General features: G+C 36.4%; 3 protein-coding genes across 6 annotated transcripts in view; all 3 read right to left on the bottom strand.

Annotated features, from left to right (window-relative positions):
- Nucleotides 1-6,095, bottom strand: part of LOC112516643 (glucan endo-1,3-beta-D-glucosidase) — a 9,022-nt gene extending 2,927 nt beyond the window's left edge. Inside the window, exons 1-5 of the mRNA XM_025123807.1 lie at nucleotides 5,867-6,095; nucleotides 5,174-5,545; nucleotides 3,958-4,247; nucleotides 2,233-2,556; nucleotides 553-856 (exon numbers count right to left, since the gene is read on the bottom strand). Coding sequence (XP_024979575.1) covers nucleotides 553-856; nucleotides 2,233-2,556; nucleotides 3,958-4,247; nucleotides 5,174-5,545; nucleotides 5,867-5,948 — 1,372 coding nt within the window. The 5' untranslated portion in view covers nucleotides 5,949-6,095. The remainder of the gene's footprint in view (nucleotides 1-552; nucleotides 857-2,232; nucleotides 2,557-3,957; nucleotides 4,248-5,173; nucleotides 5,546-5,866) is intronic.
- Nucleotides 6,096-10,115: 4,020 nt separating this feature from the next.
- LOC112516586 (cyclase-associated protein 1) lies at nucleotides 10,116-18,277 on the bottom strand. The gene is made up of 10 exons (XM_025123716.1): nucleotides 17,880-18,277; nucleotides 15,404-15,572; nucleotides 15,250-15,314; nucleotides 14,017-14,320; nucleotides 13,791-13,938; nucleotides 13,584-13,693; nucleotides 13,359-13,414; nucleotides 13,214-13,270; nucleotides 12,870-13,013; nucleotides 10,116-10,451 (listed from the first exon to the last, which is right to left on the bottom strand). Exons 1-10 carry the CDS (start codon nucleotides 18,150-18,152, stop codon nucleotides 10,365-10,367), a joined length of 1,413 nt encoding a protein of 470 aa, XP_024979484.1. The 5' UTR covers nucleotides 18,153-18,277; the 3' UTR covers nucleotides 10,116-10,364.
- A 1,695-nt stretch (nucleotides 18,278-19,972) lies between these two features.
- LOC112516585 (probable receptor-like serine/threonine-protein kinase At4g34500) lies at nucleotides 19,973-25,906 on the bottom strand. 4 transcript variants are annotated; one of them, XM_025123713.1, is made up of 7 exons: nucleotides 25,093-25,906; nucleotides 23,432-23,536; nucleotides 23,072-23,194; nucleotides 22,222-22,392; nucleotides 22,019-22,148; nucleotides 21,328-21,537; nucleotides 19,973-20,337 (listed from the first exon to the last, which is right to left on the bottom strand). In XM_025123713.1, exons 1-7 carry the CDS (start codon nucleotides 25,815-25,817, stop codon nucleotides 20,248-20,250), a joined length of 1,554 nt encoding a protein of 517 aa, XP_024979481.1. In that variant the 5' UTR covers nucleotides 25,818-25,906; the 3' UTR covers nucleotides 19,973-20,247. The 4 variants fall into 4 exon arrangements, with proteins under 4 accessions (XP_024979481.1, XP_024979482.1, XP_024979480.1 ...); XM_025123714.1 differs by having other exon boundaries at nucleotides 21,328-21,404; nucleotides 22,222-22,458; XM_025123712.1 differs by having other exon boundaries at nucleotides 22,222-22,458.
- Nucleotides 25,907-27,842: the final 1,936 nt, after the last annotated feature.

Here is a 27,842-nt window from a genome sequence, read left to right on the forward strand (position 1 = left end):
TGTAATCTTGAATTTTAAGTAATATGCATCAATATACAGTACTTCATGCATAAAAAATGGTTTTTAAGAGTTCTTGTCAAATGTTTTATAATATAGTATAGATATAAAGCAACAAATGAAAACTGGTTTATAAATTTATACGATTTATTGAGTTTGTAAATGATTATGCATATGTATTTGTATACCTAAAAAATCCATCAGTTCCTATCAACAGTTTAATGTAAAGAGTTCAATGTAAAGGGCCGTTTACCTAACGCTTACTCGATAATCGCTTACCGATAGGAGTCAAACACTTTCACTTAACTTACCGAATAAGATTTTAGTCCACTAAAATATTATTGTATGGAACATGTTTATCCTGTAAGCAATTACCGGGTAAGAGTCGTCAGTCTCACTTATTGGGTACGACTCTCGGTCCTTACATTCGCTCTTACCGGGTAAGATTCTCAATTTTTGTCATATTCATTCGATACCGGTGAGCACTTACAGCATAAGCGTTTAGTAAACGGCCCCTATGTTTAAGGAAATATGTAAAACATGAAAGAAACTTACTAGGATTATTGGATGTAAGTGCAGCGGTCTGAACGAAGTCACAATTCCATGGATTCCTACCAGCAGTTTGATAAAGGAGGTTCATTGCATAAGCAGCATGGGATGCTATTGTGTTGGGGTCAAAACAGGCACCACCAGGTTGAATCGGACCACAATCAAGCCCTTGACCACATACATAGTCTAGATTCGACTGCAATTGCGCATCAGACACACCTGGTTTCGGCACACACCACCCTGCTGCTTGAACCGGTGACGGTGTTGCCGGAGTTGTGGGAGTCGCCGGTGATGTTGGTGTCGTCGGAGTCTGGATGAGATTACAATCACCAAAAGGAAGATTTTACCACCCGAGGTTAGAAAGTTAAAAGTTCCCATCTAGGCCGTCGAACTTTTGCTTTAAACAATAAACCAAACTAAATGCATCCAGTAAATTCCACATGGCATGTGGGTTTAGGGGAGGTTGAGATGTAGACAGACTTTACCTCTGTCCCAAAGGGTAGTAAGGGCATGTCTGTTAGCAGCTTAATGAGTTGAATGAGATTCGCAGCTTGTTCGGTCAGCTATACATAACTGATTGATAGTGGCTTAATGATATAGAAAGTGACTTATTTAATAAGCTTTTTAGGGGAAGCTTTATGCAGAAAGCCAATTTTTTTCCAAACTTGCCCCTTCAAATTAAAAAACAGACTCTTTTCATCTATGAAAAAACCTTCCCTGTTTATACAAACGGATTAATCCACACATATAACTTCATCCATATATGACTTAATTGAAAACCAACCAAACATCCCCTAAGCCTGTTTTCGTTAAGATATCCGACTTGCAGAACAATTAGATTAAACAAACGAGTAAGAAAAAGTGAGACCGTGTACACAAGCGAGCAGACAATGTAATGGACCAGATAAAAGGGAAATAGGTTACACAAACGAGGAGGTCAAGGTTCAAACCTCACCAAAAGTGAGGAGTGTGTGAGTTATTTGTCTTGTATAAATATTATATGCTTCCAAAAAACAAGGAGATGGGGCACAAATCACAATATTAGACAACTACAACTACATGAAAAAAATATAGGACTAATGTATATAAATGGGTCACACACGTAGAAACAATAACATACACTACAACAAAATTGGATTTATAGGATGCCAACAATTTGTAAGTGTCCTGACAGACCAATTTATAGGACCAAACAATAAATGTCCTATCTAAAGGTGTTGTGATAAGTTCATAGGACGTTTTTGGACGTTTTAACAAGTTTTTTAGGCCAATTCTAATACAAAGCATCGCATTAGCTATTTTATAAGCTACTTTTGAAAAGTATCCTATTAACACATCTTTTTATAGGATACTTGTTTTTATAAGACATTGTTTTGTAAATAGTGTTTTATAGTAGCTAATACAATGCCTTTTTATATAAAGATGTCCTAAAAAACTTGTTGCAACCCTCAAAACGTCATGTAAACTTATTACAACACTTTTAGATTGAATGCTTGATTGCTTGGTCTTATAAATTAAGTCTTATAAAACAATCTATTAGTGCGCTTAGACATTTTTGGCGTATATAAACCCCATTTTGTTGTAGTGATATATTTAAGTTTAAACAAAGGTTTGTGTATAAACAATGATTGAATATGAAACTGTTTTGAAACTAAAGAAAAAGAACGGTTTTGATTAACATCTAACCTGACTGTTCTTCGAAAGACCCGCGTCATAAGTCATGGAGAGGTCAGGTTTAAAAAGCCCGAACGCCCTCTCAGAGCCCGGACCGGGCTTCAAATTCTCGTCATAGAGTGCAAATATATAGGTATCGATGGATTTTCCAGGCATTAATGGTGTTCCGACCTTTGATCTTAGGTGGTTGATCAAGTTACCGTTGTAGGCTTTCGCATTATCCACGCTGGGTCCAATCTCATTCGGGTCACCCTTGTAAGCCCACCCTGTTTCTGCAACCACGATTTCCGTGTCCTTGAACCCCATTGCATTTAGAGCAGACCTCACAGCATCTACCTATAATGTAAAAACTCTACATCAAATGATACGTTTAGCGGGTAATTTATGGCCATTTCAACATTTACGAAAAAACAATAAGCACATAGCGTTAAAATACGTACCATAAAACATTAAAACGATAAAACATCACCTAAAATGGATATCGAAAAGCATCATTTGATCATTCACGAATTTTTTGTACAAATATGCTATGTTCGGCAAACAATCTCATAAGCTAGCTGCATGGTAGCTATTAGCTGAAAAACTAGCTGTTAACCGTTAAATAAATCTTGTTTGGTACAAACTAACAGATAAACTAGATCATACTTAAAAATGTAGTTTGCAAATAATGATTTTTTTTTGTTTTCATGTCGTCATATCTGTTAAAAGTAAGCTAGACAATATTATTAGTATTTATTAAGTTAATTAGTAATTTAATATTTGATGTCAGTTATGGAAGTTATAGATATGCAGTTATGGTTGTACGGGTGTTTAGGAAGGGTTGTGTCTGTTAGTATGGTGTTGGTTCATGTATATATATATATATACATATATATATATATATATATGTATGTGCAGAAACTTTTCTGCAGTTTACTCTTTTGATCATTTTAAACTTCCTACAGATCTGTGTTGTTCTTTAGTTTTCTTCCAACAATATCATGTGGGAACTTAGTCAGCATCATCAAAGAAAATTAATGGAATTGGATTCTATTATCGTACGTTCATGTTACCGGTCACATGGAACCTTGTTCTTGTGATAAGATGCTTATCCATGATCAACTTTTTATTGACATATCAAAGGGACTTTCTAGCGGTACGTGAGTTTTTGGTTTTCGAGAAGGCCAGGGGTGCAAAGCCCATCAAATGTGAGTTTATTTGTTCAATTTGCCGTATATAAATATTATATACTTCAAAAAGAAAACTTTTTATTGACATTTACCATAGAGAAGTATTTTTGGGGTCTCTATAATAAAAAATAGTTGAATAATGAAATTAAAACAGTTATTTGATTGATTATATATTTCATGTCGCTATTACAAAGTTCTAAGTACTTATAAGTTATGACTTGGAAAAACTGGATGAAGATGTAACATATTTTGGTTTAATTCCTATTTTGTATAACATACTTCTAAAATTTCATTTTGGTAAACATTTAAACTACGTTACACAAAATAGTATTCGGATAAAATATGTTGCATTCATGCATTCTCAGATGTAAACTATGAATCTAAATACTTGAGATGTTACATTTGAGATACCAAAATAAATGTTTTTGAAGTACGTTATACAAAATAGGAATCGAATCAAAGTCCGTTGCACTTTCATGTGATTTACCCTTATAACTACGTGTGTGATTATCAATCTCGATTCAAGAAATGTGCATTGTATTAAAGGGGTAAGGAAGCATAAACTCACCTGGGCATCGAACATGTTCAGGTATTTGATACCGGTGGCTGAGTCGACTCGGCCAGAGTTGGGTTGGAAAAGACAAAACGCCAACGTTTCAGGTCGTGGGTCGCTCTCGTAAGCAAAGAACGGGTAAGGATTGATCATGAAAGGCGAGCCATTTGCACTGTGAAACTTCAGAAGTGATCTCATTGTGTCACTGAACCCAGAATTGAAAACTGCCGATGAAGGTGGATCGGAGGATGCCAGCACTGCCATTGAGTGTACCGTTGATACCTTGATTTTACCACCTAACGATGCTGCATAATTCATTGTTTTTTTTCATTAGTTTTAATTTTAATATCATTCGGTGTTTGGGATTATTTATTTGAAACAATTTATGCTTTTCTACAAAAACACTTATCAACTTATTAGAAGTCAGAAGAGTTTAACTTCTTCAAAAACTCTTTGTCACCGGTTTGGCACCGATATAAGTTATTTATCCAAACACTCAAAAAAATACTTATTACCGGTATCAAACCAATAAGTCAATAAATTGTTTTTATAAACAATCTCAAACACCTCTGGTTTCTAAAAAATTATTTAATACTGAAAAATACGATCCAAAAGATAAAATAAAAGAATATGCAGACCAGATAAAATGTTGCGTCATAGAAAATTAGAAATCGTATTTTGAACAAAATTCTAGTTGGACTATTTTGTATCATATTTATTTAAGAAAATATTTTACTCAAAGAATATTTAATTTGCATGTAACTTGATAAAAAAAAGTCAAAAAAATTAAATGTTTTATTAATTTGAAATAAGTTTTTATTTTTATTTTAATTAAGTCATCAAAATGATATGACATCCACATCACCTCATTAAAGCCACACAAGCAAAAAAAAAAAAAAGGGATTAACCGGTTTTAACAAACTAAGGGGGTGTTTGGGATAACTTATTTGAAACAACTTATGTTTTTTTACAAAAACACTTATCAACTTATTATAGGTCAGAACAGTTTAATTTTTTCAAAAACTTCTTATTACCGGTTTGGCACCGGTATAAGTTGTTTATCCAAACACTAAAAAATGTTTGTTATCGGTATCATACCGGAATAAGTCAATAATATATTTTTATAAACAATCTCAAACACCACGAAAGGATAAAAAACGTTCCTTTACTCTAAATATTAATATTAAAGAAAAGAGAAATGAAGCATCCGTGGAGCGAAATAGAATGAAACCTGCGTTAAGGGCATTTTGGACATTTTGCATGGCAGGCAGACAAAGGGACACAAGACTTTGGTCGACTGAGCTCATGACTTCATTACCAACCGTGATGACGATGATCTTGCTATCAGGATAAGCCAACACGTTCGAGTTGACCCACTGAGTCGCAAAATTCGGGTCCGACGCCAATGCCGGTATATCGCCGTTCGCTGCTCCGATCACGATTCCGATTCCGGTATTCGCTAGTGCGCGGATGATCGCAGGATCCGCACCGTACATCCTCACTTTACCGATGGACGTCGACTGTAGAAGCTTCGCCGTAGCCTCCGGAGCTGGAAGATTGTCGGCGACTATGCCGTAGTTTACACCGATAAACGATTGCGAACCTGCAGAAACAATACAGCCAGAAAATAACTCGATTTCAGCGTTCTAAGTCGTAAATCTGCTTTACCTTTTACACTTTTAGCTTTGGTTACTTAAAAAGTGTTTTGCCTTTATGAAATCGAGCAACACAAATATAATTGGAGCAACAATTCCGCCGGTGTTAGATCGGTCGGTGCAAAATTGTTTCCGAATCACATCAATGGCTCTCGTATTTGAAATGTAAACGGATCAGATCGCACAGATTCGAAAGTTCGATATCTAGAAATTAGCGATTGATTAAGTAACTAGACACGATTAAAACGCTCATGATCTGAATAACTTACTCGCAAAGCTAAAAAATTGCAGTAGAAAGCTGCATAGAATGACGAAAATGAGATTCTGTACATAACTCGCCGGCGGCGCCATGTGTCTACCTCCACTGTAACTGTGTGCTAGAGAGAGTGAACTTAATCCTGATAAGGAATTGAAGAGATTGATTGAGTGTGAAAGGGGCTAATGGAGTAGAAATTTTGAAAATTGTGGGGGATGGGGGGCCTGGAGTGGTTGGATATTTGTCGTCTCCTCCGGTGTGGCGGTGGCGGTGGGTGGCAAAGGAATAAAAACTAACGTACGGTCACGGTGGTTCATTAATGGGTAGTAGATGGTCAAAATAAATGTCTATGAAATAGTGATTGAATTTCGGGTCCGTTTGTAAATTACTAAGAAAATTCCGTTTGTAAATGGAATTTTTTAGATTTGAATGAAAAAGAGAGAAAATATAGTAAGGGGTGTTTGAGATTGCTTATAAAAATAATTTATTATTTTTTGGTGTGGTACCGGTAATAAGTATTTTTGAGTGTTTTGATAAACAATTTATACAGTGCCAAATTGGTAATAAAGAGTTTTTGAAGAAGTTAAACCATTCTAAGGGGCTGTTTGGCAGTTGCTGAATGATTTAGTGCAGAATAGTTAAGAGGTCAGAATGGTTGAGAGGGTCAAAATGGTTAAGTGCTGAATGGAATAATGTTGTTTGGTAATTGTTCTCTGAATGATAATATATTACCATTTTAACCCTCTCTAACAAAAACCCATTTATTCCATTTTAACCGTTAGGGCTCCCTCAAAGTTATTGTAACCATTAAGAGGGTTGTTTTTTTTTTTGCCAAACAGACCTAACCTCTTACAGATTAAGAGGTTGGCTCTTAATGTAACCATTAAGAGCCAAACAAACATCCCCTAACTTATAATACGTTAATAAAGACTTTTGTAGAAAAACATAAGTTGTTTCAAATAAGCAAATCCCAAACACCCCCTATATATATATGAGTGGTACGTGAATGAGAAATCAGTAGGGATGTTTGCGGTATAGTTTAGGTGTTAGCAGTTTAAATTTTTTTTTGTCACACCGGATTTCGAGGACAATTTGGAATTTTAGATTCTGATTTTTGATGGATTTCGAGATCTTGTCTATTTAAAGACTACAGACAACGGAGAAGTGAAAACTAAAAACTCAATGTCTTCGTTAGATTTTTTTTAACTGGGCATTTAAGTCTACAACATGAAAACTAAATATAATTAATAAACATATATTGTGGTGGTCAGTTCGGCCAAACACTCAAAAAAATGTTCAAACCACGTAGATTGGATTGGACTGAACGGCTTGACTATTTTTCATATCGAACAAGACCGCTTAAATGAGATGAAATTGGATCGATTTCTAGGTTTCGTCGTAAATCTAGTGGACGTATTTCTTCTTATCTGTTCTTTTATTTTTATTTTTTATGTATTAATTTGTTTATTAAGCTATTACTTTTTTAATCTGTAATTTACTACGTAACCCAATTCGTTTTTCAGATAATGTTCGATCATGTGGTCCCGAGGTAAGGAATAACCAGTTACGCTAAAAAATGACAAATACTATTAAAAAGATAATAACTAGACCGACACATTTTTTAATATTAAAACTTGACTATAAATTGAAAAAGTAAGGTATTGTTTAATCAGATAAAACGGAAGAAAGTCTGTAATAATAATTAGGAAAAAATTCAAAAAAACCTAACGGACTTTTTCATTTTGAATGATTTAATTTTTAAACTATTTTTTTAATAAAAAACCGTTAAATTTTTTTATTTTAAACGATTAAGTTTCTAGATATTTTATTAATAAATAAACTATTACACTTTTAAAAATTGTTTACTTACATTCTTTTAATCCAAAAAAAGTTATATTAACTGACTGGTAAAGTTTTTATTATTATTATTTATTTATTCAATGTCTTGATCATTCAAAATGTGAAAGTTTAATGTTTTTTTCATTAAAAAAACAGTTCAAAGATTTAATCATTCAAAATGATAAAATTTAATAGTTTTTTTATTAATATAAAGGAATGCAGATAAAATAACATAGCCATCAGAGATGTTTTAATACATTAGTGTTAAGAGGATTTTGATTCGAGTTTAGCATGTGAAACTTCTTTTTAAATTCTCATCAGTACGAGTCAATGGAATGGCTCCCTGGCCTTTGATATCCATATAAAGGACATGACGAGCATAAATACCCTTTTTAACTTCTATTTTGACAGACTGGATATCTTTTATAAGAAATCAGAGGAAGACCCGACGATTCTTTCTAGGAAATCCCCACCGAAAGATACACACTATCCCGTCTTTTCTGTCAAATCGATCATAACCACTGCCTACATTCCACGAAATTGTGTACCATAAATAGGAGCTAATAAAAAGACCCCCGATCCTGTAGAAAGATATCACAATTCCTTGTGGGAAAAAAAAACTATTTCCTGAGATGGAAATAAATATATCAAATTTCTACCAAGATAACTGGAGGTTCCAACCAACAAGAATACTAATGAACCTAAAAAAAGGATAACATCCCAACAGAAGTTACTTGTTTTTCGAGCAACTCAATGTTTGAAACGAAGTTTATATGAAAAAGTAATATATTACTTTTATGTATTAAAATGATTTAGGAGTCGTTTTATCAAGCACTAACTAGGTTAGTGATTATCAGGTATCATTTATCTTCCAGATGAATATGTCAAGGACCAAAAATCTTACTCGGTAAGTGAAGGAGAAGACTCTTATCACCTGAGTGCTTATCGGGTTAAAGATGCTTACCAACAATATATTTTAGTAGCTGAAAATATTACCTGATAACGTAAATGAGGGTGATGCTCACTGTCGCTTGCCTAGACCCGTCTCGTCTAGTGTTTGTCATGTTCTATCTTGTTTGTGTTCCAATGCATCGTAAAGAATTTATGCAACATACATAAGAATTTCAAACAAATGAAGGTTGATAGTTTCCGGAATAAACCCTCTCATAAATCTATCCCAAGTTAGATTTTTATGTAATATACATAAAACCCCGATAAAAATCATCAATTTTGAGTTCGTTGTAGAACGGATTGATTAATTTCAAAATATACCATGTAATATGATACAAGGTGGAGATTCAACCGAGAACATATTCATTTTACAAGAACGGGAGAACACCTTTATCTCATGTGATAATACATGTAAGGGGATCTGGTGGTGTGCGGACGACGTGTCCGTGACTTAGGTCGCACCAAAGGTCGTTTACGTCTATGGTTTAGTGTCACATGTGATGGATCATAGTATCGAACACTTTTATCACATGTGATAATATATGTTAGGGGGTTAGTGGTGTAAGGGCTACTTGACTCGCAACCTAGATTGAATTGAAAGTCGTTCGGGTCTCTGATTTAGTATCACATTTGTATCATATGTGATAGTTATAGTATCACATGTGATTGTCTATAGTTAAATGATGTTCTCGTGTTCTTGTAAAATGAAGATGTTCACGTTTGAACTATTCTTTATGATACAAAGCAATACACACACGCACACACATATATATTCATATAGGGTTGGGTTCCGGTAAAAAGAAGAGTTAAAGTGAAAAGCGGAAGAAGGGACCATCACCCTTGGATACACATTAGAATGAGATGCACCGGATCAAACCCGTATCAAGCGTGATTCATGAGTGAGTTTGAAATTAAAGGTGATCAAGAGTACAGATCCCTTCTTACGCTTCTCATCTTAACTCTTCTTCTGACACAATTTTTCGTCTAACCCAATTTATGGTGATAACTTTATAAACCTATCACAACCAATTATCTTGTGAATCAATGTATGACATTTATGATGACAATTTTGTAATAGCTAATAATATAATAGGTTACCATCCAAGACTAAGATGAACATACAAACAAGGTATTATTGAAAAAAATTCATAAAGGCATGGATGTTTTGTAACTGCCCATGTGTATATTAATCCATTGTCTTACCTAAAAAGTGAGTAACGAAGCATTTACCAAATAAATTATTACATATGATAACCGTTTTAAGAACCAAAATCTTAACCAATAAATCAAATGAAAGCGTTACAAGAGTTGGTAAATGTCCCTAAAAACTTCTAATTTTTAAACTACAAAAAAGTCATATGATACGTGAGAAAGGGTGACCATCTGTCCTTAACACTCGGTAACTTATAGACGATTATTTACAAAATTAACCGAGTCGACTCACCAAACGAGACAAGGAGTGCAATTGTTTCAGCAAATACAATACGCAAAAGAGGCAACCTTTTCTTGAGGAAACAATGTAATGACGATACAAACAAACAAACAAACAAACAAACAAACAAACAAACATAAATCAAATCCAAAAAACAGAACTCAATCAGCAACAAATTCTGCTAAATACGCGCAGATTGCTACAACTCAACCCAACCAATATATATGTTCAATAGTAACTAAAATAACATCAGCATTCAAAAAGCCCAATCGTATTTGAAAAAAGCAAGTTACCCTCCAGAGTGAGATACAGGGGTCGTCACAAACTGTCCATCCTTGTAACTATGAATGTATTGTTGTGGCAAAGCATGCTCCACCTGCAACAATAGCAGGGTCTGAGAGGGGTAGGATGTACACAAATTGTAAGATGATGAAAAGAACGACATACATGAATCATATTATATTATGCAACACATAATATGCATATACATATGCATATATAATCATGTACGTAATATAACACATACAATATGTATGTATATATAAATATGTATATAAAAGAGCTAACTAACTTCAGATTTCATCTCTCAGATTTTGAAATTACAAATCTCTCTACTACTTGCAATTTCTTATGGATTTGGTCCATGAGACTAATGGCCATTAAGCGTCTCCCTTTACGATCCCCCATGTGTCCCTCATGAGGGGGCATTTTGGTCATTTGCTTCTTGATGAAAACCCTTATCGCTTTCTCCTTCTCATCCTCTCTAGCTTAACCAGATGAAGAACCAAGAACCCAACCGAACCGCCTTTGAGAAAGAGTGATTTAAGATGAATACACATAATTTTGGTGCATTAGTTAGGTGGCGTTTGTTTTTTAAGAGGTGCTGAATTCTGAAGTCTTATTTCACTTCTGACTAATGCTGAAGTCTGAAATCTGAATCGATAAGACTGTTTGTTTTTGTAAAGTGATATATGTCTGAATTTGTTTAAATTGTCTATTTTAGAGATTAGAAAACTATAGTGTTGAATTTATAGATAAATTAATAAAATTTCACATATTTATTCATCATCATTACAAAATTTACATCTAAATTATATAATTAGCATTCATTTACACGAAAAAATGACACGTTAAGGTATTTAACACATTTAAATCATATTAAAAATACATTGAGACAGGTGAGGATAGATTCTATCATCGATTAAGGTTAATCGTGAGAAACACCGTTACTTAGAGTTTGGAGAACAATAAAAGGCAAAAAAGTGGTTGGTTTACCTCTTACCAGATAAGAGGAGAATAAGACATAAGTGTCTCTAAAAAGTTGGAAAAACAAACGGTCTGAATCACCCTACCTCTTAACGAATCAAATATAAGAGGCTGATAAGAGCTTTTTCTGAAAAACAAACAAGATTTTGCTATAACCAACTCCTCTGCCTTTTAGTTCCATCTTATTTACCTTCTTCTTGCACATCTTTATGTGCAAGAGAAATAGAACTATTAGATGTAGAACCTTGCATTTGGAGGCTCATCACGGCATGCTACTTAGTCCTGTCCTAGCCCGAGTCGAAAATTGCACTAAACGTGGGACAAGTTTTTTGTATTGTCATCTCCCATCCCACATGCCAAACACACCCAGATTTTAAGGTATTTCATTTGTCATGCTAATCATAATTGTGAATAAGTTTCACCTCCTAAGCTGGCAGTCCTACTTAGGGGCGGTTTGGTTAGTTTTTCATCAAGTCCTGTATGGATAAAGCTATCTGCTTGGATTAATTTGTCTGTATAGATTTAGAATGTTTTTGTTTGGGAGAGTTTTTCATAAATGGAAGGAGCATGTTTTTAATTGGGAGAGGCAGGTTTGGAAAGAAAAAGAAACTTGGCTTTCTGCATAAAGCTTCCCCCTAGAAGCTTACTGAATAAGCCACTTTCCATATTATTAAACCACTACCAAACAGTCATGTATAGCTGACAAAATAAGCTATGAGACCCATTAAGCTCATTAAGCTGCTAACGAAAGGCCCTTAGATCGATACCTATGTGTTTTATCAACTGGCATGCATCCCATTTATGAGAAGTATATAGGAAAAAGAATAGTCTGTGATTTCTTTTTGAAAATGAAGAATTGGAAGAGGGCTGGTGCCTGGGCTCAAACCCAGGACCTCACACAGTCGCCAAACCGTAGTGTGGGTGTAATCCATATTATACACTTGTTCATCGCCTATTATTTCTGAAATTTAATCGGTGCTTCAATGGCTATGTGAATTGCATAAACAATCAGCCATTTGAGCATTTAGGAAGAACTCAAATTGTAGCATGAGATGATGAGTTAAACGCACGATTGATTGACTTAGGGGAGAGAAGCACAAAACAACGTAGCTTTGTGCACGCCACAATGAAGGTTGGTTGTCAGCTGTCACAACTATGCTTTAGCCTAACTTCTATCCACAAACAAACAAACAAACCTTCTTAACAATGAAGTAGTTAGAAGTCCCCACCACCTCCTGAGGCATCCATTTTAAAAGTCAAAAATTGACTAATTCCAGGATGTAATATACACTTAATTTTTCTACTTTCTTCTCCTTTTTTAAGCTTATCTACGAATGTTCAATTAATAAACTTATTTCGTACATGTAAACTAGTACTTATCTAATATCATTGAAGGATGTACAGTGAAATTTTAATGATAATGGTAAGGTCATCTAGCTCTCATCATATTTCTGTTAAGTTGCTTCTTTGTCAAAAATGAAGAAAAAAATTAACTCAGAAAAAAGAAGACTGAAGAAAGAAGGCATACCAAATCATCGTCAGGGCCAGAGGCAGGCACCAATACATTGATTTCACTTGACTTGGCGGTTGTTATTGAAGCCTCTAGAGAATCTTTGCTTAAGTACAACTGGCACCCTGATGAGTTGTCCACTGAAATAGTCGGAGCAGTACCCTATAATTGTCCCCATGGAAAACCATAAGAGCCAAGTTCATAGTTACAATAATGACCAACCTATTATCATACAAGCATTCCATGATATAGTAGAAACCACTCAAGGACTTCAAGAATAAAATAAATTACTACAGTCATCAAGCATAAGAAAACTGTTGGGGAATTTAATCACTACATCGCAGCAGATATAAGATGGATACCTGGCATTGCACCTCAACACTGTTGCAATTAACAATTTCGCAAGCAGCAACAACATCCTGTTTTTAGAGTTCAAGAGTCAGTGTGCATTTTCTCAACTAACACTCAATCATGCCTTATAAGTACATTATCAGTTTCCAAACTGACCGTGAATACAACACCCATTTTTGTGCATTTGTCAACAGTTATGTTGTTAACTTTCCCTGCACAAAGTAATTAGATATATCTTAAATGAGATTTGTCAAGAAAACCATAGACGAACAAACAGCAAACTCTAGACTCTTTCATCCGAAACATTTCTCTTTTCACACAATAAAAAGATAACTCAATAACCATGAATAGGGAAAGGAACTTAGAAACAGAATGCAGTACCTTTAATCTGTAGAACTGAATCTTTGCATCCAAAAATGTACACCGTCTGCTTTGAATCACACTTATCAATCGATAAATCCTTCTTCCCAATTTGATTCTCAACAACCCATCTGCATGTCATGAGAAAGGAAATGCACCACCATCAACAACATGATGCAAATTTTTTGTGGCAATCATGAAGCATAGCACAAACTTATATGTACTCACTTGCGACCCATTTGAAGCTCAAACTTTGGAGGCCCAACTTTAGAAACAGATGGCACAGTTGAACGAACTTCCTCTTCACCAGCACTTACGAAGCCAGCTCTATCTGCACGGTTCTTGGTCTTCATATCATCTGTAACCTTTCTTAATCCTAAAGACAGAGTGTCAATAAAGCAAATAAGCCTAATAATAAAGAAGGGACATTGGACAAAGAAAAAAGGAAAGCTACCAGCAGTTACTGGCTTTGAACCAATTTCTTGAAAAACAGCAGCCATTCCTTCCTTTGGGCGGGATGAAGATGGCTGAGAAGACTCCGAGGTGAATAGTGAGGCAGGCGGAGGCGGTGGAGGAGCAGGAGCACTTGGTTTAGATGCTTTTGGTGGAGCAGATACAGCAGCCCCTGTAGCACTCCATACAGGCCCCAACGGGTATTGACTTTTCACATAATCTCTCAATCCAGGTATATAAAGTTCCTTTAGAGCTCTTGCCCACTCCACATGATTCGCGTCTTTATTTCTATATTCTACAAGAACCTACACAATCCCCAACATCAATATATTAGCAATGACAAGCTCATAACTTCAGAACTTCTAATAGCCAAATGGAAGTGTAAGAGTGGATAAAAAGAAATTCATATAAAGATGTGTTCTTGCCCAGCAAATAGTGGGATTACCTATTTGTCTAATCACTATTTAGAAAATATATGATAGAAGATTACTGACTAAGAATCAAACCATAAACAAGGACCTAGTAATGCAAGCGGCTGTTAAAATAAAAATGGAAACCACCTGATTATTGTCTTCTAAACTACCTACAACTAGAACATGAAAAGAAAGAAAAAAAATGGTTAGCAGAATAGTCCTTTCAGCTGCTTGTAGCCCTCATAAGGAATTTGGGTTTGACCACATACATGAAGTACTTTTAGATAAAATGGCAACGGATGATACCTACCGTATCAGAATTTTGAAAACCTCTACAATTATAAATAACCAATACACTTGACTAGACATAAAACGTTGTTCGTGCAACAGCATAGAACTTTCTGCCACCAGAGATGGTTCCCATGAACTGTTAGATGCATCAAATAGAAACCAGTAATGAGGCCCAACACGGTTTTCCATCTATATATGGATATCTTTGCATGTTTAGTCCATCCAGAAAAGCAGAGTCTTGCTTTAAAGAAAAAACTTGCGTTATTTTCACAATATTTCCCCGTGTTTATGAATCCTATCACAACTATTTTTACAATAAAATGCCTCTTGACTTGAGGGTTGTACCCAACCTCTAAAAGACACTCAAATTCCCAATACTTGATTTGGCATTATATTTTGTTAGATTGTTATATCCAAAACCTTTGAATTCAACATTGGTGCATCTGAGTTGCCAAGATTAGAAACAACACAATCCTATAAAGAAAATCAACCTTACATAAATAAACTTATAAAGAGAGAGACTATAGTACCTTATTGTTGTAAAATTCAGCCGCCTGCCAAGATTCTTCCACATGTGCAATGGGCATGCTCATTCCTGGAGAAATGACATCTGACAGTAAATACCATGATGCAAGACCCAATATGGGCTTTCTCGAAACACAAAGCATGAAGAATGCTTCTCACCACAATCTTTGCCCACATATGCAATCCATGCGAGAGCTGTCAGACTCTCGGCAACAGATTTCAAGTGGTTGAAGAAATCCGACCTCCTTCCCTCTGTCATGCTAATTGCTTTCATTAATTTTTCATTTAATGGCTTCAGGAATTCACCCAATCCTGGCACATCAGGTTTCTGCATGATAATTAAGCAAAAAGATTATCAACATCGTAGCATAAACTAAAAAATATCAAATAACGAGAATTGTGAGCCATGGGAAATGGCACAATGAATAGGATTCATTCCAGGACTCCTCGGTTGAACAACTAAACAAAATCTAACTGATCATTCAGTATCAAAGGAAACAGAACCGATTTTGGATAAGTTGGCTTCACAACTGAAAATTGAAGTTGAACATTTTAACAGATCCATTTCTAAGAGACCCAGCAACATCATTCAGGTTTCATTACAACACTTGTACATCATTTAATGGTGGCATGAAGCAATGAAAACTGTAGGGGATGCTTGTTTTTTTTTTTTTGGGGGGGGGGGGGGAAGGGGGAATGGGAATGATAATGAATAATGGTGTTTGGTTCAATATAATGAAACGAGACATTACTTAAAAGTGGATAATTATCCATACCCTAATAAATTGGGGGAATGAATTTTCTTCCCCAATATTGTCATTCCTTATTATACCCATACCCATCTCCATTCCCTTAGAACGATCCCCTGATACTCAGACATAACAATCCGAAACGCATACTATGAGCTTAATTTTCAATTCGTGAAACCATCTATGGTCAGATTTCAAGAACAAACGTAGATACTAATGATCGGTTTACCAACACTAACCGGGTGACAATCATCACCCCAACTTACCTTACCAGGGATGGTAAGATTGTTGGCAAATGCCTCGGGTAAGCGCTAAACCGGGTAATTATATAAATAACTAAGCTTTACCAAGTCAAAGTGAACAACTTAGGATTCTTTTTTGTGTTTATCCTAAGTAGGTTGTCATCCCCTGTATCCATCATGTTTTATCTCATAGTTTGTTACATAAGCTTAGCTATATCTCTAAAATCTTTTTGTATAAATACCCCTTTAGTTAATGAGACCATTATCACTTTCTCATAGCCTCTATCCTTCATTATATGGTATCAAAGCTTTGATCCTCCCTTCTCGTTCTTAGTTATACTCGGTGATCTCCTCCATGGACTCCCACCATACTCTCCCAAACCTTGGTGACCCTCACAAGCTACCTCACATGGAAATCACAAATCGAGGCAACCCATATTTCCATTTTGTGGATGGATCACACCCACCACCCTCGAAATCATAACCAAAGCCGACAAAGCCGACCAAACCGAGCCAAACCATGCCTATACATCTTGGATACACCAAGACAAGCTACTTTCGGCACCCTATCGCCCACCCATGGTCCTCTTGTCACTCGGTCCATTACAACCAAGGAGGCATGGATATCCTAGCCGGTGCGTACGCCAACCCATCTCGTGGCCATGTCAAAGAACTGAAGGCTCAACTCTGCAACAATCACCAAAGGATCTCTCTCTATTACAGAATTCATGCACAATAAACGAACCATGGATGAATTAGCACTCTTGGGCACTCACATCCCTCAAAAAGATGTCACAGATGTCTGATCGTATCCTTGATGGACTGGTGAAACCTACCAATCTGTCATTGATGCAGTCCATACATGTGACTCTCCGCTATACTTCAAAGAGCATAATAAGAAGCTCATAGACAAAGAACATATGCTTGCGGCACTAACCAAAAATGATTGATTTCCAGCAATGGCAAATCCTACAAAAACTCTACGGAACAACAATGGAAACTCACACTTTTCTAACCTTCCCCCCCCCCCCCCCCCCCCCCCGGGGAAACAACCCTCCAGCCATCCAACCAAGCACTTTAAGTCATTTGAAGGAAAATTCCAATGGGGCAATGTGAAGGGCCACACTCTTGCTTACTACCCAACCTTCAAAGAGCTCCACCCCAATACCCACCACCCAACCCGGAGCTCATATAACCTAACCACTACCCATGCTGCCTCTTCACCTCAAGACACTTCGAAATGACTACTAGACAGCGGAGCAAGTCAAAATGTCACCACCAACCTCTCTCCACTCACCTTACAATGGGACGGATGAAATAGGAATCGGCGTTGGATCTGGACTTCCGATTTCACGCATCGGTTCCTCTTCTCCATTCCCTTCTCATTCCCTTAAATGATCTAATATTCTTTGTGATCCCTCCATGCACAAAAACATCATCTCAATTCGTCACCCCCACTTACGAGGCAAGAGTCTCAGTCCCTGTTATTAATGTTTATTTATGGCCCCTAGGCCCTAACTAACTGAATCAGACAGAAAAAAGAAAAAACACACCGGCGCCAACTTATATCACTAATCGAAGTTCTTAAATACACAATACGTTATGATGCAATTAGGAATTAAATAATAATCCGTTAAAAATAACCTTAGTTTGCTTGATCTTGATGAGAAGGTCCTTTTGAACAGAGAAAGCCTCATTAAGAACATTAGTAACCTCCTGAACTTGTCCCCCAATCTTCGCCGCAGCACTCGAAAGCCTGCCGACGTACTCCGTCAAAAGATCGTCAAATGCGAGAATCGAGGGATCCGACGATGCGGCAATCGCATCAAGGTCGATGCCTCGAGACTGCGAACCAACAGAAAGCGACTCCAGCCGTGCTACGGCGGACTCCAACCGCTGTAACAACTTCTCTTCCATTTTAGGGCGGTCCTCCGCCTTCGTCTCTTCCTCTCTCTCTCTCTAGAATATAGCAGATAAAAGCAGATCTGGTATCACTGGCACTGAGTCGTGGGCTACCTTTTTTTTGTCTTTTAAACGCCGAAAGCCAAAATGTGCGTTTGGGAGATGATATCGGTTTATGTTTTTTCAACTCTTTTTCGTATATAAATTGGAAATTTTGCAACGAACTCCCCAAAGTTTAACATAATTACAGAGGGGTCCTTACACTATGACTATTTACAATTTTGAAAAAAATATGATATTGTTGACAGATAATTCCGTTGAACGGATGCACCTTTAAAGCAAATTAATGGCTCGTAAAATTGTCTGATGTGTTTTTAGTTGGATCACACTGTTTCAAGGAGTTTTTAAGTTTCTTTGTTTGATTTTGAAAGATTTTCAAGTTTTTTTGGTTGATTTCGATTGATTTTTTCAGGTTTTTTTGTTGATGTTTATTGTATTTTCTAATACCATGAAGCATCCTTTAGATTTTAACGGGTACATCTTTTATTAGTGGAGAGGGTGCAAGACCCTCTTGGGACCTTCATTTTTCCATTTAGGTTTGGTTTGTTTTGATATATAAATTGATGGATATTCTCTAGTTTTTTATTCTGATTGAAAATTTAAAAATGGGTGATCAAAAATCTTCGATTTTAGGTCGTGGGTTGTGTTGGTTTGGATTCGATTGATAATGGTGGCCAGTAGAGATCGAGAGCATCAGGTCTTTTAAAGGATTAGGAACAAAGATCCAGAGCCAGAAAGATTGACTGTATTGAATGTCTGAAAAGAAAACAAGAGATTTGGTTACCAATTATTTTTTTCAGAGTACTTTAACAAATAAGAAGCTTCGGAAAAAAAAAACGAAAAAATAAACAGTCTGAATTACAAAACGTCTGATCGAATTAGACATAAATATCAATTAAACGCTGAAACTAAAGAACCGAACAATGCCTACAAATATTGGTGCACAATTATTGTCTTTATTGCAAAAGCTATATTTCAGATACTGTTTCTTGAGAATGCACGCGAGAAAAAAGTAAGTGCACATGTTAACAAATAGACTAATAATAGTTTCAGTAACTTGGCTTTAAAGATCAAAAGTATCAGGAGATCTCAGGTTTAAATTCAAGCAGGAATATAAATCTTCTTGTGACCATGGAGGTTCAAATGAGGTAACTCCGGACTATCTGCAAAGCAGGTGGTCGTCCTGGGATTAGTCGGCTCGCATAGCAGGTTGGATATCCAGGTTAATCACACACAAAAAAACAGTGTTGGATTCAATTTTTTTTATTAACCTGGATATCCAACCCATTATGTGAGCCGACTAATTCCAGGGGGACCACCTGCTTTGCAGGTAGCCTGGAGTCATTGCGTTTGAACCTCCGTGGCCACAAAAGGATTTTTGTTTCTTCTTGGATTTGAACATGTGACCTCCAGACACATTTGACCTTTGGAGCCAAGCTCAAACCAATCAGGCACCGCTCTTGTGGTTAAAAAAAATTAAAATTAAAATTGTTGAGCAGGCATACCTTTAAAGCAAATCAAAGGCTCGTAAAATTTTCTGATGTGCTTTTAGTTGGATTACACCATTTCGAGAAGTTTTTAAGTTTCTTTGGTTTATTTCGATCGACTTTTTCAGGTTTTTGTCGATATTCATTGTATTTTCTAATATCATGAAACACCTCTTAAATTTTAACGTTACGAGTTACAGTTCTAGTCAAAATGTCAGTTGTTGCAAAAATACTGTAAACACGGTAATGTAAACGATATCGTAATGTATAAACATTAATCATCGACTTCTACACTAATTTTCGATTAGTTTGGGGTTCGAGTATACAAAATAATCAGCTTCTGAGTATCAAGAGACAAAGAACTAAACATATTTACATATGAAATACTTGTAGCATCGGTATCTCGGTTTAATAGCAAGAAAGAACCACAAAAATTCGTCCCTTTGAAAAAGATAACACAACATGCGCAAAAACGATGCCGATTTCTGTAAATAGACAATCTGGAAACTCGTATACCTCCTAGCTAGTATGCACGGTTTTTTCAAGTAGACAAAGAATCATCGCTATTCATCATTACCCGTTGGTAAAGGAACTTTACCGGCGGCAGATGCATCCGGACGGATCGTGGTTGTGTCCCTCGGCGGCCGAGGGTCCTGTAAGTTGCAAATAACACATGTGAGAATATGTGGAAAAAAAAACCATTAGATTATTCTTCAAAATAGCGTTTAACGAGGTTCCGACATATAATAAGGAGAAATGGTCCAACTCTAGCGATCTGGGACTCTTAACACAAACGGAGGCTAGAAGGGCACAAATTGTCCCAGAGTGGTACACCTCAAAAGAGCCCTTAAGGAGAAAAAGGAGGTTCCAACATATATCGAGAAGAAATGGTCAAAATCTAACTGATGTGGGATTCTAACAACACGAATGCACAAAGAGACTAAAGAGAGAGCATCGAGAGAGTTTACTCGGCCAAAAGTTTTGTGCGCTCGTATTGGACATGGGAATTGTTGGGGAATTTTTGGCATTTTGCAGTATTCAACACCGGTTCATGTGTTACGAATATTGCCTCAATAATGTCGACTAGTTATGACTATTTCTACATCTACTGGTAGTGACATATGAGTTTTCACTATATCATACAACGATACAAACAAAATAAGAGCGTAAGACGTATATATATACAAGGGCTTAATCATTTGAGAACTCCATATATTGTGAGAACCCCCCTATAAAGACGAGGATCATGTGAGAATAGGAGTTAAGATGAAAAGTGTAAGAAGGGATTTGGACCCTTAGATTACTTTTAATCTCAAACAAACCTATGAAGTGCACTTTGGAAGGGAATTGATCTGGTGGTTCTCATTCAAACCAACCCATAAAGTGCACTTTGGAAGGGAATTGATCTGGTGCTTCTCATTAGTGTTGATCTAGTGAAACTTTTCAATTAGGATTGATTCAAGTGTGGAAATCCCTTTTTACTATTCTCATCATAAATCTCATTCTCACCGAAACAAACCCTGTATCTATACACTTGATGCAGATAAATTGATTGGATTTGACAAACCGATAACACCGAGGTTTGACTCAACATGATGGTGTGGCACTAATGAAAGATGAATACAACCAAAGAGAGTACTTACTCTGCGGAAAGGGAACTCATCTGCCTCGAGCATGTGTACAATATGTCCCATCTTTGGACGCATACTCGCATCCATATCTGTACAACAAAGGCAAACTAACAATACTCGTTTTAAGGCTCGTGGAGAAGGCTGTATCTCAATCTTTGGATCTACCAAATCCTCCCCCCGACGACTTGCCACCATTCCTCTAAACCAGTCAACCAGGTTCATCTAAAATACAGTCAGCATGTATAGATATTTAACAAACAGGGTCTATCTGTGAGTGTGTGTGAGCGAGGTAAACGGGTCAATCTATATGCGAGAATACGTGGAATCCCCAGATCAGTTACTCTCCAAAAGAGCCCTCGAGAAGAGAATGGAGGTTCCAACATATATTGAGGAGAAATGGTCAAAGTCTATCCGATGTGAGACTCTAACATGCCCCCTCCAAAGGAAACTAGACGAGCACTGATTGTCCCATAGTGTCTCGAGGGGGGGCTAGACAAGTACAGATTGCCCTAGAGTGCCGAGTTCATAGAGTGGTAGACCTCGATCAGATACCATGTCAGAATATATGAAATCCCCATATCACTCTCCAAAAGAGCTTGAGGAGAGAACGAAGGTTCTAACATATATTTGAGGAGAAATGGTACAAGTCTAGCTCAATGGGTTTTATTATTTGTTCTCAAAAATGATAAATTTGAAATTGTACCTCTCCAGGTGCCCGAGAGTGATCAACTGGGCTCCTTCCGGTAACTATTTCCATTAGGCAAACTCCAAAACTGTAGATGTCGCTTGCCTCATTAAGCATCCCCGTGCTTGCATAGTCAGGCGACACATATCTACAGATCATCGACCGCAAGAATTTTTAGCCATCTGAAATTTGACATGAATCAGAGGGACAACGAAACTAACCCAAATGTTCCCATTACTCGTGTAGTAACATAGCTTTTCTCAGATTCCAGTAACTTGGCAAGTCCAAAATCAGCCACTCTTGCGTTCCATTTTTTATCCAGAAGAATATTGCTTGATTTAACATCACGGTGAACAACTTTTGGTTCCAATCCTTCGTGTAAGTATGCCAATCTAAGCGAAATACCAGATATAAATAAAACGTCTGCGAGTGGAATTAGTGCTAATACACTATATTTCCTGTGCACAAGTGAATTGCAAGTTTGTGATCCCAACGTCCCAAAATATGCATACATATTTCTATTTTAATTTGTCCCAAAATAAGTATTAAGTTTAAAAAGCAATTGTCTACTTTCCGATTCCATCTTTAACTATGAGATGTAGAAATTCATTATTCCCTCCATTATTAAGGATAAAATTGTCATTTAGTTTATTAAAACATGTAATAATTACATATTTCTAAAATGTATGCCCTTTTTCATTGTGGTCTTTTATTTTGGAATCGACATGGAACTATATGCCATGTGCTTGGGTCACAAAAACAGTCTCCTAGAACTTTTCGAAGGAAAAATATAGTACAAAGACTTTCCAATCTTTGTAAACTTGAGGATTCTTGGTGCACCAGGGTCACTCTTTAGTCTCTCTTTTTTCTTTTTTTGTTAACCGTGGGTGTCCGGACCAGCTTACTTGCACCTCAACTAATCCTAAGGGCCCCGGAGGAGAGCAAGGAAAATCCCCGGTGGCCTTGCAGCACTCGAACAGAGCCCAACAAGTCTCATTGCCAGTTGAGTTAACCTCACGAGGTTTCACTCTAGGCTTTACGGACATGAAAGAAAGAAAAACGAGAGCATACCCTTTTGCAGTCCCAACAGCAATCTTCATTCGGATGTCCCACGTTAGAGGGCTAGTAGGTCCTACGTCTCCATGCAACCATTGTTCCAAATTGCCATTGTCAACATACTCGTACACGAGCAACCTGCGTGGTTGGGGTGAAAATAGAAAATCTAAATTCAAAGAACTGCAAGTTAACGCATCGGAGCTGGCAGTTTGGTTTAGATCAGCTATTTTTGGCGAAAAGGTTCTGGTTTAGCAATTTAAAACCAAAACGATATCACATATAGATATGGATATATTGTATCATAGAACATTCACAATAAATGAAGAACACCAGAGGTGTATAAGTTCTCTTTTCGCTGATTTAATGTTATTATACCTTTTAGCACCTTCTGTGCAAAATCCAATTAGACCAACGAGGTTTTTATGCCTTACTTTGCCAATGGCTTCAACCTCCACCTTGAATTCCTTCTCTGCCTGGCCCCTACACAACTTGAGACTCTTAGATTGATTTTCGTCTTAACAAATAAAGAACTTACTATGTCAAGTCAATAAGACCTTAAGCAAATAAGCCACTTTCATGACATTAAGAAACAATACCATGAGATCCAACACCGGTTTGGGAGGGAACAAAGAGGGACTAGAGACCTCCTCTATCAGACATGTCCTAAAACCATCAGTCTAGTGTGGATAAAGCGGACAATAACTAGTGGGATTGACCAGGCAGGATGTTACAAATACGATGTTGAATTTAGAGAAATGAATTCTTTTAAACATTCCTATGAATTAAACACATCTTAAGAACACGATTCTTCCATCACACTTTATGTAAAGGTGATCATTAACAAAGGTCAAGACTCAAGATGGAAGATCTGCTGGCAATGAACATTCTTTTGAGTTGTCATGTGAGATTGCCACCTTTGAAAATGCAAGTCCTACTGACCCTTCACTCATAGATTGTGTATGGTAATTCATGAACATTTATTTTATTAACAGTAAGTTGGTAGAAATTTTTTAACCGAAACTGTAACTTGTAGGCGGTAAATAATTAAAAGTTGCACAACTAATCAAGTCCCTAAAAGGCCAAAATACAAGAAATGTGAAAACAAACCACAACATTTTTTTGTCAAATACTTGGTCACATCTCAACCGAAAAGTAGAACGATTCGATTTTTAGGACATATTTAGCAACGGTTTGCTTGGATTTGTGGCAATTTGCCGAATTCTTGGCTATTTTGTAATAATATCTAAAAGAACCATTATTGAGCCAGAAATAACAAAGCTTCGTAGATTTCACCTAAAAACACGTAATAAGATAATAGTATTTATCAAAAATAAACAAGTTGGTTTCAAATTTTCATATTCTGTGGGGTACATGTCTAAATTAGACACTTTCTTATATTTCAAAATATTAATTTGCCTTAAAAAAAGATTTCTTTTTACGATACATGATGTACACCAAATCACCAAATCACCAAACCAATTAATTCTCGTGCTCCTATTTTTTATTATTATTATTATTAACCTGGATATCCAACCTGCTATGCCAATCGACTAATCCCAAAATGACCACCTGCTTTGCAGATAGTCCTGAGTCACCGCATTTGAAACTATGCAGCCACAAATGAATTTTTTTTCCTCCTTAAATTTGAACCGAGACTTCCTGGTATTTTTGATACTGGTATTTTTTACATTTAAAGTCATACTCAAATCAACCAAAAATAGCCCTTTGTGTTTAGTGCTCCTATTTTCTAATTCGAATGTTGACACGGACTCACTGTGTAAGTGAGTAATATACATCAAATTTCAGTAAATTGACATCGATTCAATAACTTCTTTCTTGAAACGGGAGACTAATAAAGTAACCATTTACTTTATTCTGGCACCTGGTAAAAAATCATAAACTAGCACGTAATTGACGTCGGCAACGACGTAATCTTAGATCTAAAAGAGGCTCCGATCGTCGTTTTTTGGTTAAATCAACAAGCAAATAATGTGTAAATTTTGAAATCGAAGAGAAAATGGAAGTAAAAAACTCACCGATTGTCCAGAAGATTCTTCACCGCCACCGCAGAACCATCTGGTAAAGCTCCTCTGTAGACAATACCGTACCCTCCTTCTCCGATCACGTTCTCCTCCGCAAATCTATTCGTCGCAATTTCAAGCTCGCTCAAATTGAACCACCGTCCCCAGCAGATACTGTACATACTCTCCGACGACACTGAAGATGACGCGCCTTCGCTCGCGGTCGTGCCCGTACCTGTAGCCGTACCTGATTCGTTGCTTCCCGAAGTATCGTTATCTAATTTTTTTCCATCAACAGCTTTGATTATCGGTTCAGTCTCGTCTCTCTCCTCATTATCCATCTCAAACATACTAATCAACGTTTTTCCGACTTTCTCATTTTGATCTGAGCAGTTCGTTTTCACTTCGAGGTTAATCGTTTTCGTTTCCGACGACAAAGGCAACATCCCCGAACCGTGCTTGTCGACGCGCATTCTATTGTTTCGTCGTTTCGAGCTTTGCTTATAAAGGAGAAAGAGGAAAATCAGTACGAGAACCCCTGTTACTCCTGCTACCGTGACGGCAATAACGACGTATAGTTTTTGTCCTAATATTGGCGTTTTGGAGGTGAGCAGACTAACGCCGTCGTCAGTGGAGGAGGTGTTGCCGGAAACCGACATAGCTTCCGACGAGATCAGAACTGAAAATAAGAATACGTATATCCCCTGTTCGAAAGAAGAAGAGGAGCAAAATGGGAGCATTCAAACTGACAATAATGAGAAAGTTAAAGCGTGGCAAGAGTCAAGTGATTTTGTTGTGATGAAATAGGGTTTGATTTTGGAGATTATTACGGAAGTGCCACTGTCGTTGACAGGAGAATGCGTCGACCAGAAGGAATGATCGAAATGCCACTGGGAGCAGTCGGTGTTTTTATGGTAGCACGAGGGACGTGTCGGATATTGGATTTGAATTTGGATTATTTAAAAGGAAAATTTTGAAATGGTTTCGTATTTTGATTGATTAAATTTTTATTTTTTTAAATGGCAAATATTTAAAAAACCATAAAATTATCATGTTTTAAACTATTTTTTTAATAAATAATTTTTTTAATTTATTAAAATCTATACTATCTTGTAAACCAGATTTATCAAAAGTCTTAAAAACTATTTTTAATACACAAAATACTATATATTTATGCACAAAGTCTTAAAAACAACTCATAATGCATTAAGTACTACTACTTTATGCATTCATTTTTAGGGTCTCTTAGTATACAATTAAAATAACATATTGTTAAGTTACCAATACACATTATTAACTTTTCTTTTCATGTTCTCATGATACTTTTGATACCTTTCACTCATGTTTCACTCTCTCATATCTCTATGTCTTCTCCACATCCCCTAAGGTGATGTTCAAATTGATATTCACCATGAGTAAATTAAAAATTCTCTCATTCATCTCTCATTCAATTGCTCTAGAACTTTCGGTCTCACTCTTGATTTCTTGATTCTTTGCTCTTGGTGTAAATCGAATACATTTGTGAAGTCGTTTAAATATGTTGGATTTTAAATATATTAGATTTTAAACTGTCATACAATTTTTTTCATTCATAGACTGTAATTAGAACCATAACTCTAACTTATTCAAGTTATATTAATATGTAAAGACCAAATATAACTTATATCATTGTTAAATCTTCTCTAATAAAACCAGTAAAACTTCAAAATCGTTAAAATTCACGGCTGCCGCCGTATTGCGCGGGTATACAACTAGTCTAACAATTAAGGGGATGTTTGACAGTTGCTGAATGGTTTGGTGGAGAATGATTAAGTGACTCTCATGATATAGTGTGGAATGAAATATAATTGTTTGATATTTATTTAAAATAAAATTAGGGTGTTGAATGGTTAAGGGAGATCCATGATACAAAATCATTCAGAGGGTTTTAGAACCATTAGAAGGCAGACTTTTTATTTTGTCAAACAAGATTCACTTATTAACGATTCAAATATTGCTTATCAATTGAATTATTAAGAGGTAACAAACAAGCCATTACCAAAATCTGAAAAATGTAACAAACTGTTATATTTTCATGTGCACAAGTAAGTTGCAAGTTTTTTACTCCCTTCATCCCAAAATAAGCGTACATATTTCTATTTTAATTTGTCATACATAAGTATTCACTTTCAAAAGCAATTGTCTACATTCCAATTCTATCACTAACAATCAGATGTAGAAATTCATCATTCCCTCCATTATTAAGAGTAAAATTGTCATTTAGTTTATTAAAACGTGTAATAGTTACATATTTTCTAAAATTGAGTGCCCTTTTCTTTTTCACTTCGACGTTAATCGTTTTCGTTTCCGACAACAAAGTCAACAGTCCTGAACCGTGCTTGTCGACGCACATTCTATTATGTTGTTTCGAGCTATGCGTATAAAGAAGAAAGAGCAAAAATCGGTAGGAGAACCGCTGTTACACATGCTACTGTGAGATTATTTAGACTTAGGGGTCGTTTACCAAACGTTTATCAGGGTAAGCGCTTATCAAGTCACGTTATCTCACCGGATTAATATGGTAAGGACCAAGAATCTTACTCGGTAAGAGCGAGACAAGGACCAATAGTCTTACCCGTTAAGTGAGGGCGACGACTCTTACCATGGTAAGCGCTTACCGGATAAATTGTTGCATACAATGTCGTCTTGGTGGACTAAGATCTTACTCAGGAAGTAAATAATAGTGTTAGATTTTACCGGTAAGCACTTATCGAGTAAGTGTTTGA

This window comes from Cynara cardunculus, assembly GCF_001531365.2.
Source record: "Cynara cardunculus var. scolymus isolate 2C chromosome LG 8, CcrdV1, whole genome shotgun sequence".
In the NCBI taxonomy this organism is placed as follows: domain Eukaryota; kingdom Viridiplantae; phylum Streptophyta; class Magnoliopsida; order Asterales; family Asteraceae; genus Cynara; species Cynara cardunculus.

Bases quoted from the DNA above. Each gene is read 5' to 3' on its own strand.
- LOC112516586 (XM_025123716.1), bottom strand. From the start codon at position 18,152: ATGGAAGAGAAGTTGTTACAGCGGTTGGAGTCCGCCGTAGCACGGCTG. The intron at 13,271-13,358 runs GTCAGTTTGGAA...CTCTAAAAACAG, and splicing joins AAATGGGTGTTGTATTCACG to GATGTTGTTGCTGCTTGCGA. The intron at 13,014-13,213 runs GTATCCATCTTA...GGACAATTATAG, and splicing joins GTGTTGAGGTGCAATGCCAG to GGTACTGCTCCGACTATTTC.
- LOC112516585 (XM_025123712.1), bottom strand. From the start codon at position 25,817: ATGCTCCCATTTTGCTCCTCTTCTTCTTTCGAACAGGGGATATACGTA. The intron at 22,459-23,071 runs GTATGCTCTCGT...ACTTGTGCACAG, and splicing joins GCTGTTGGGACTGCAAAAGG to GAAATATAGTGTATTAGCAC. The intron at 22,149-22,221 runs GTTAGTTTCGTT...GATGATCTGTAG, and splicing joins CGAGTAATGGGAACATTTGG to ATATGTGTCGCCTGACTATG.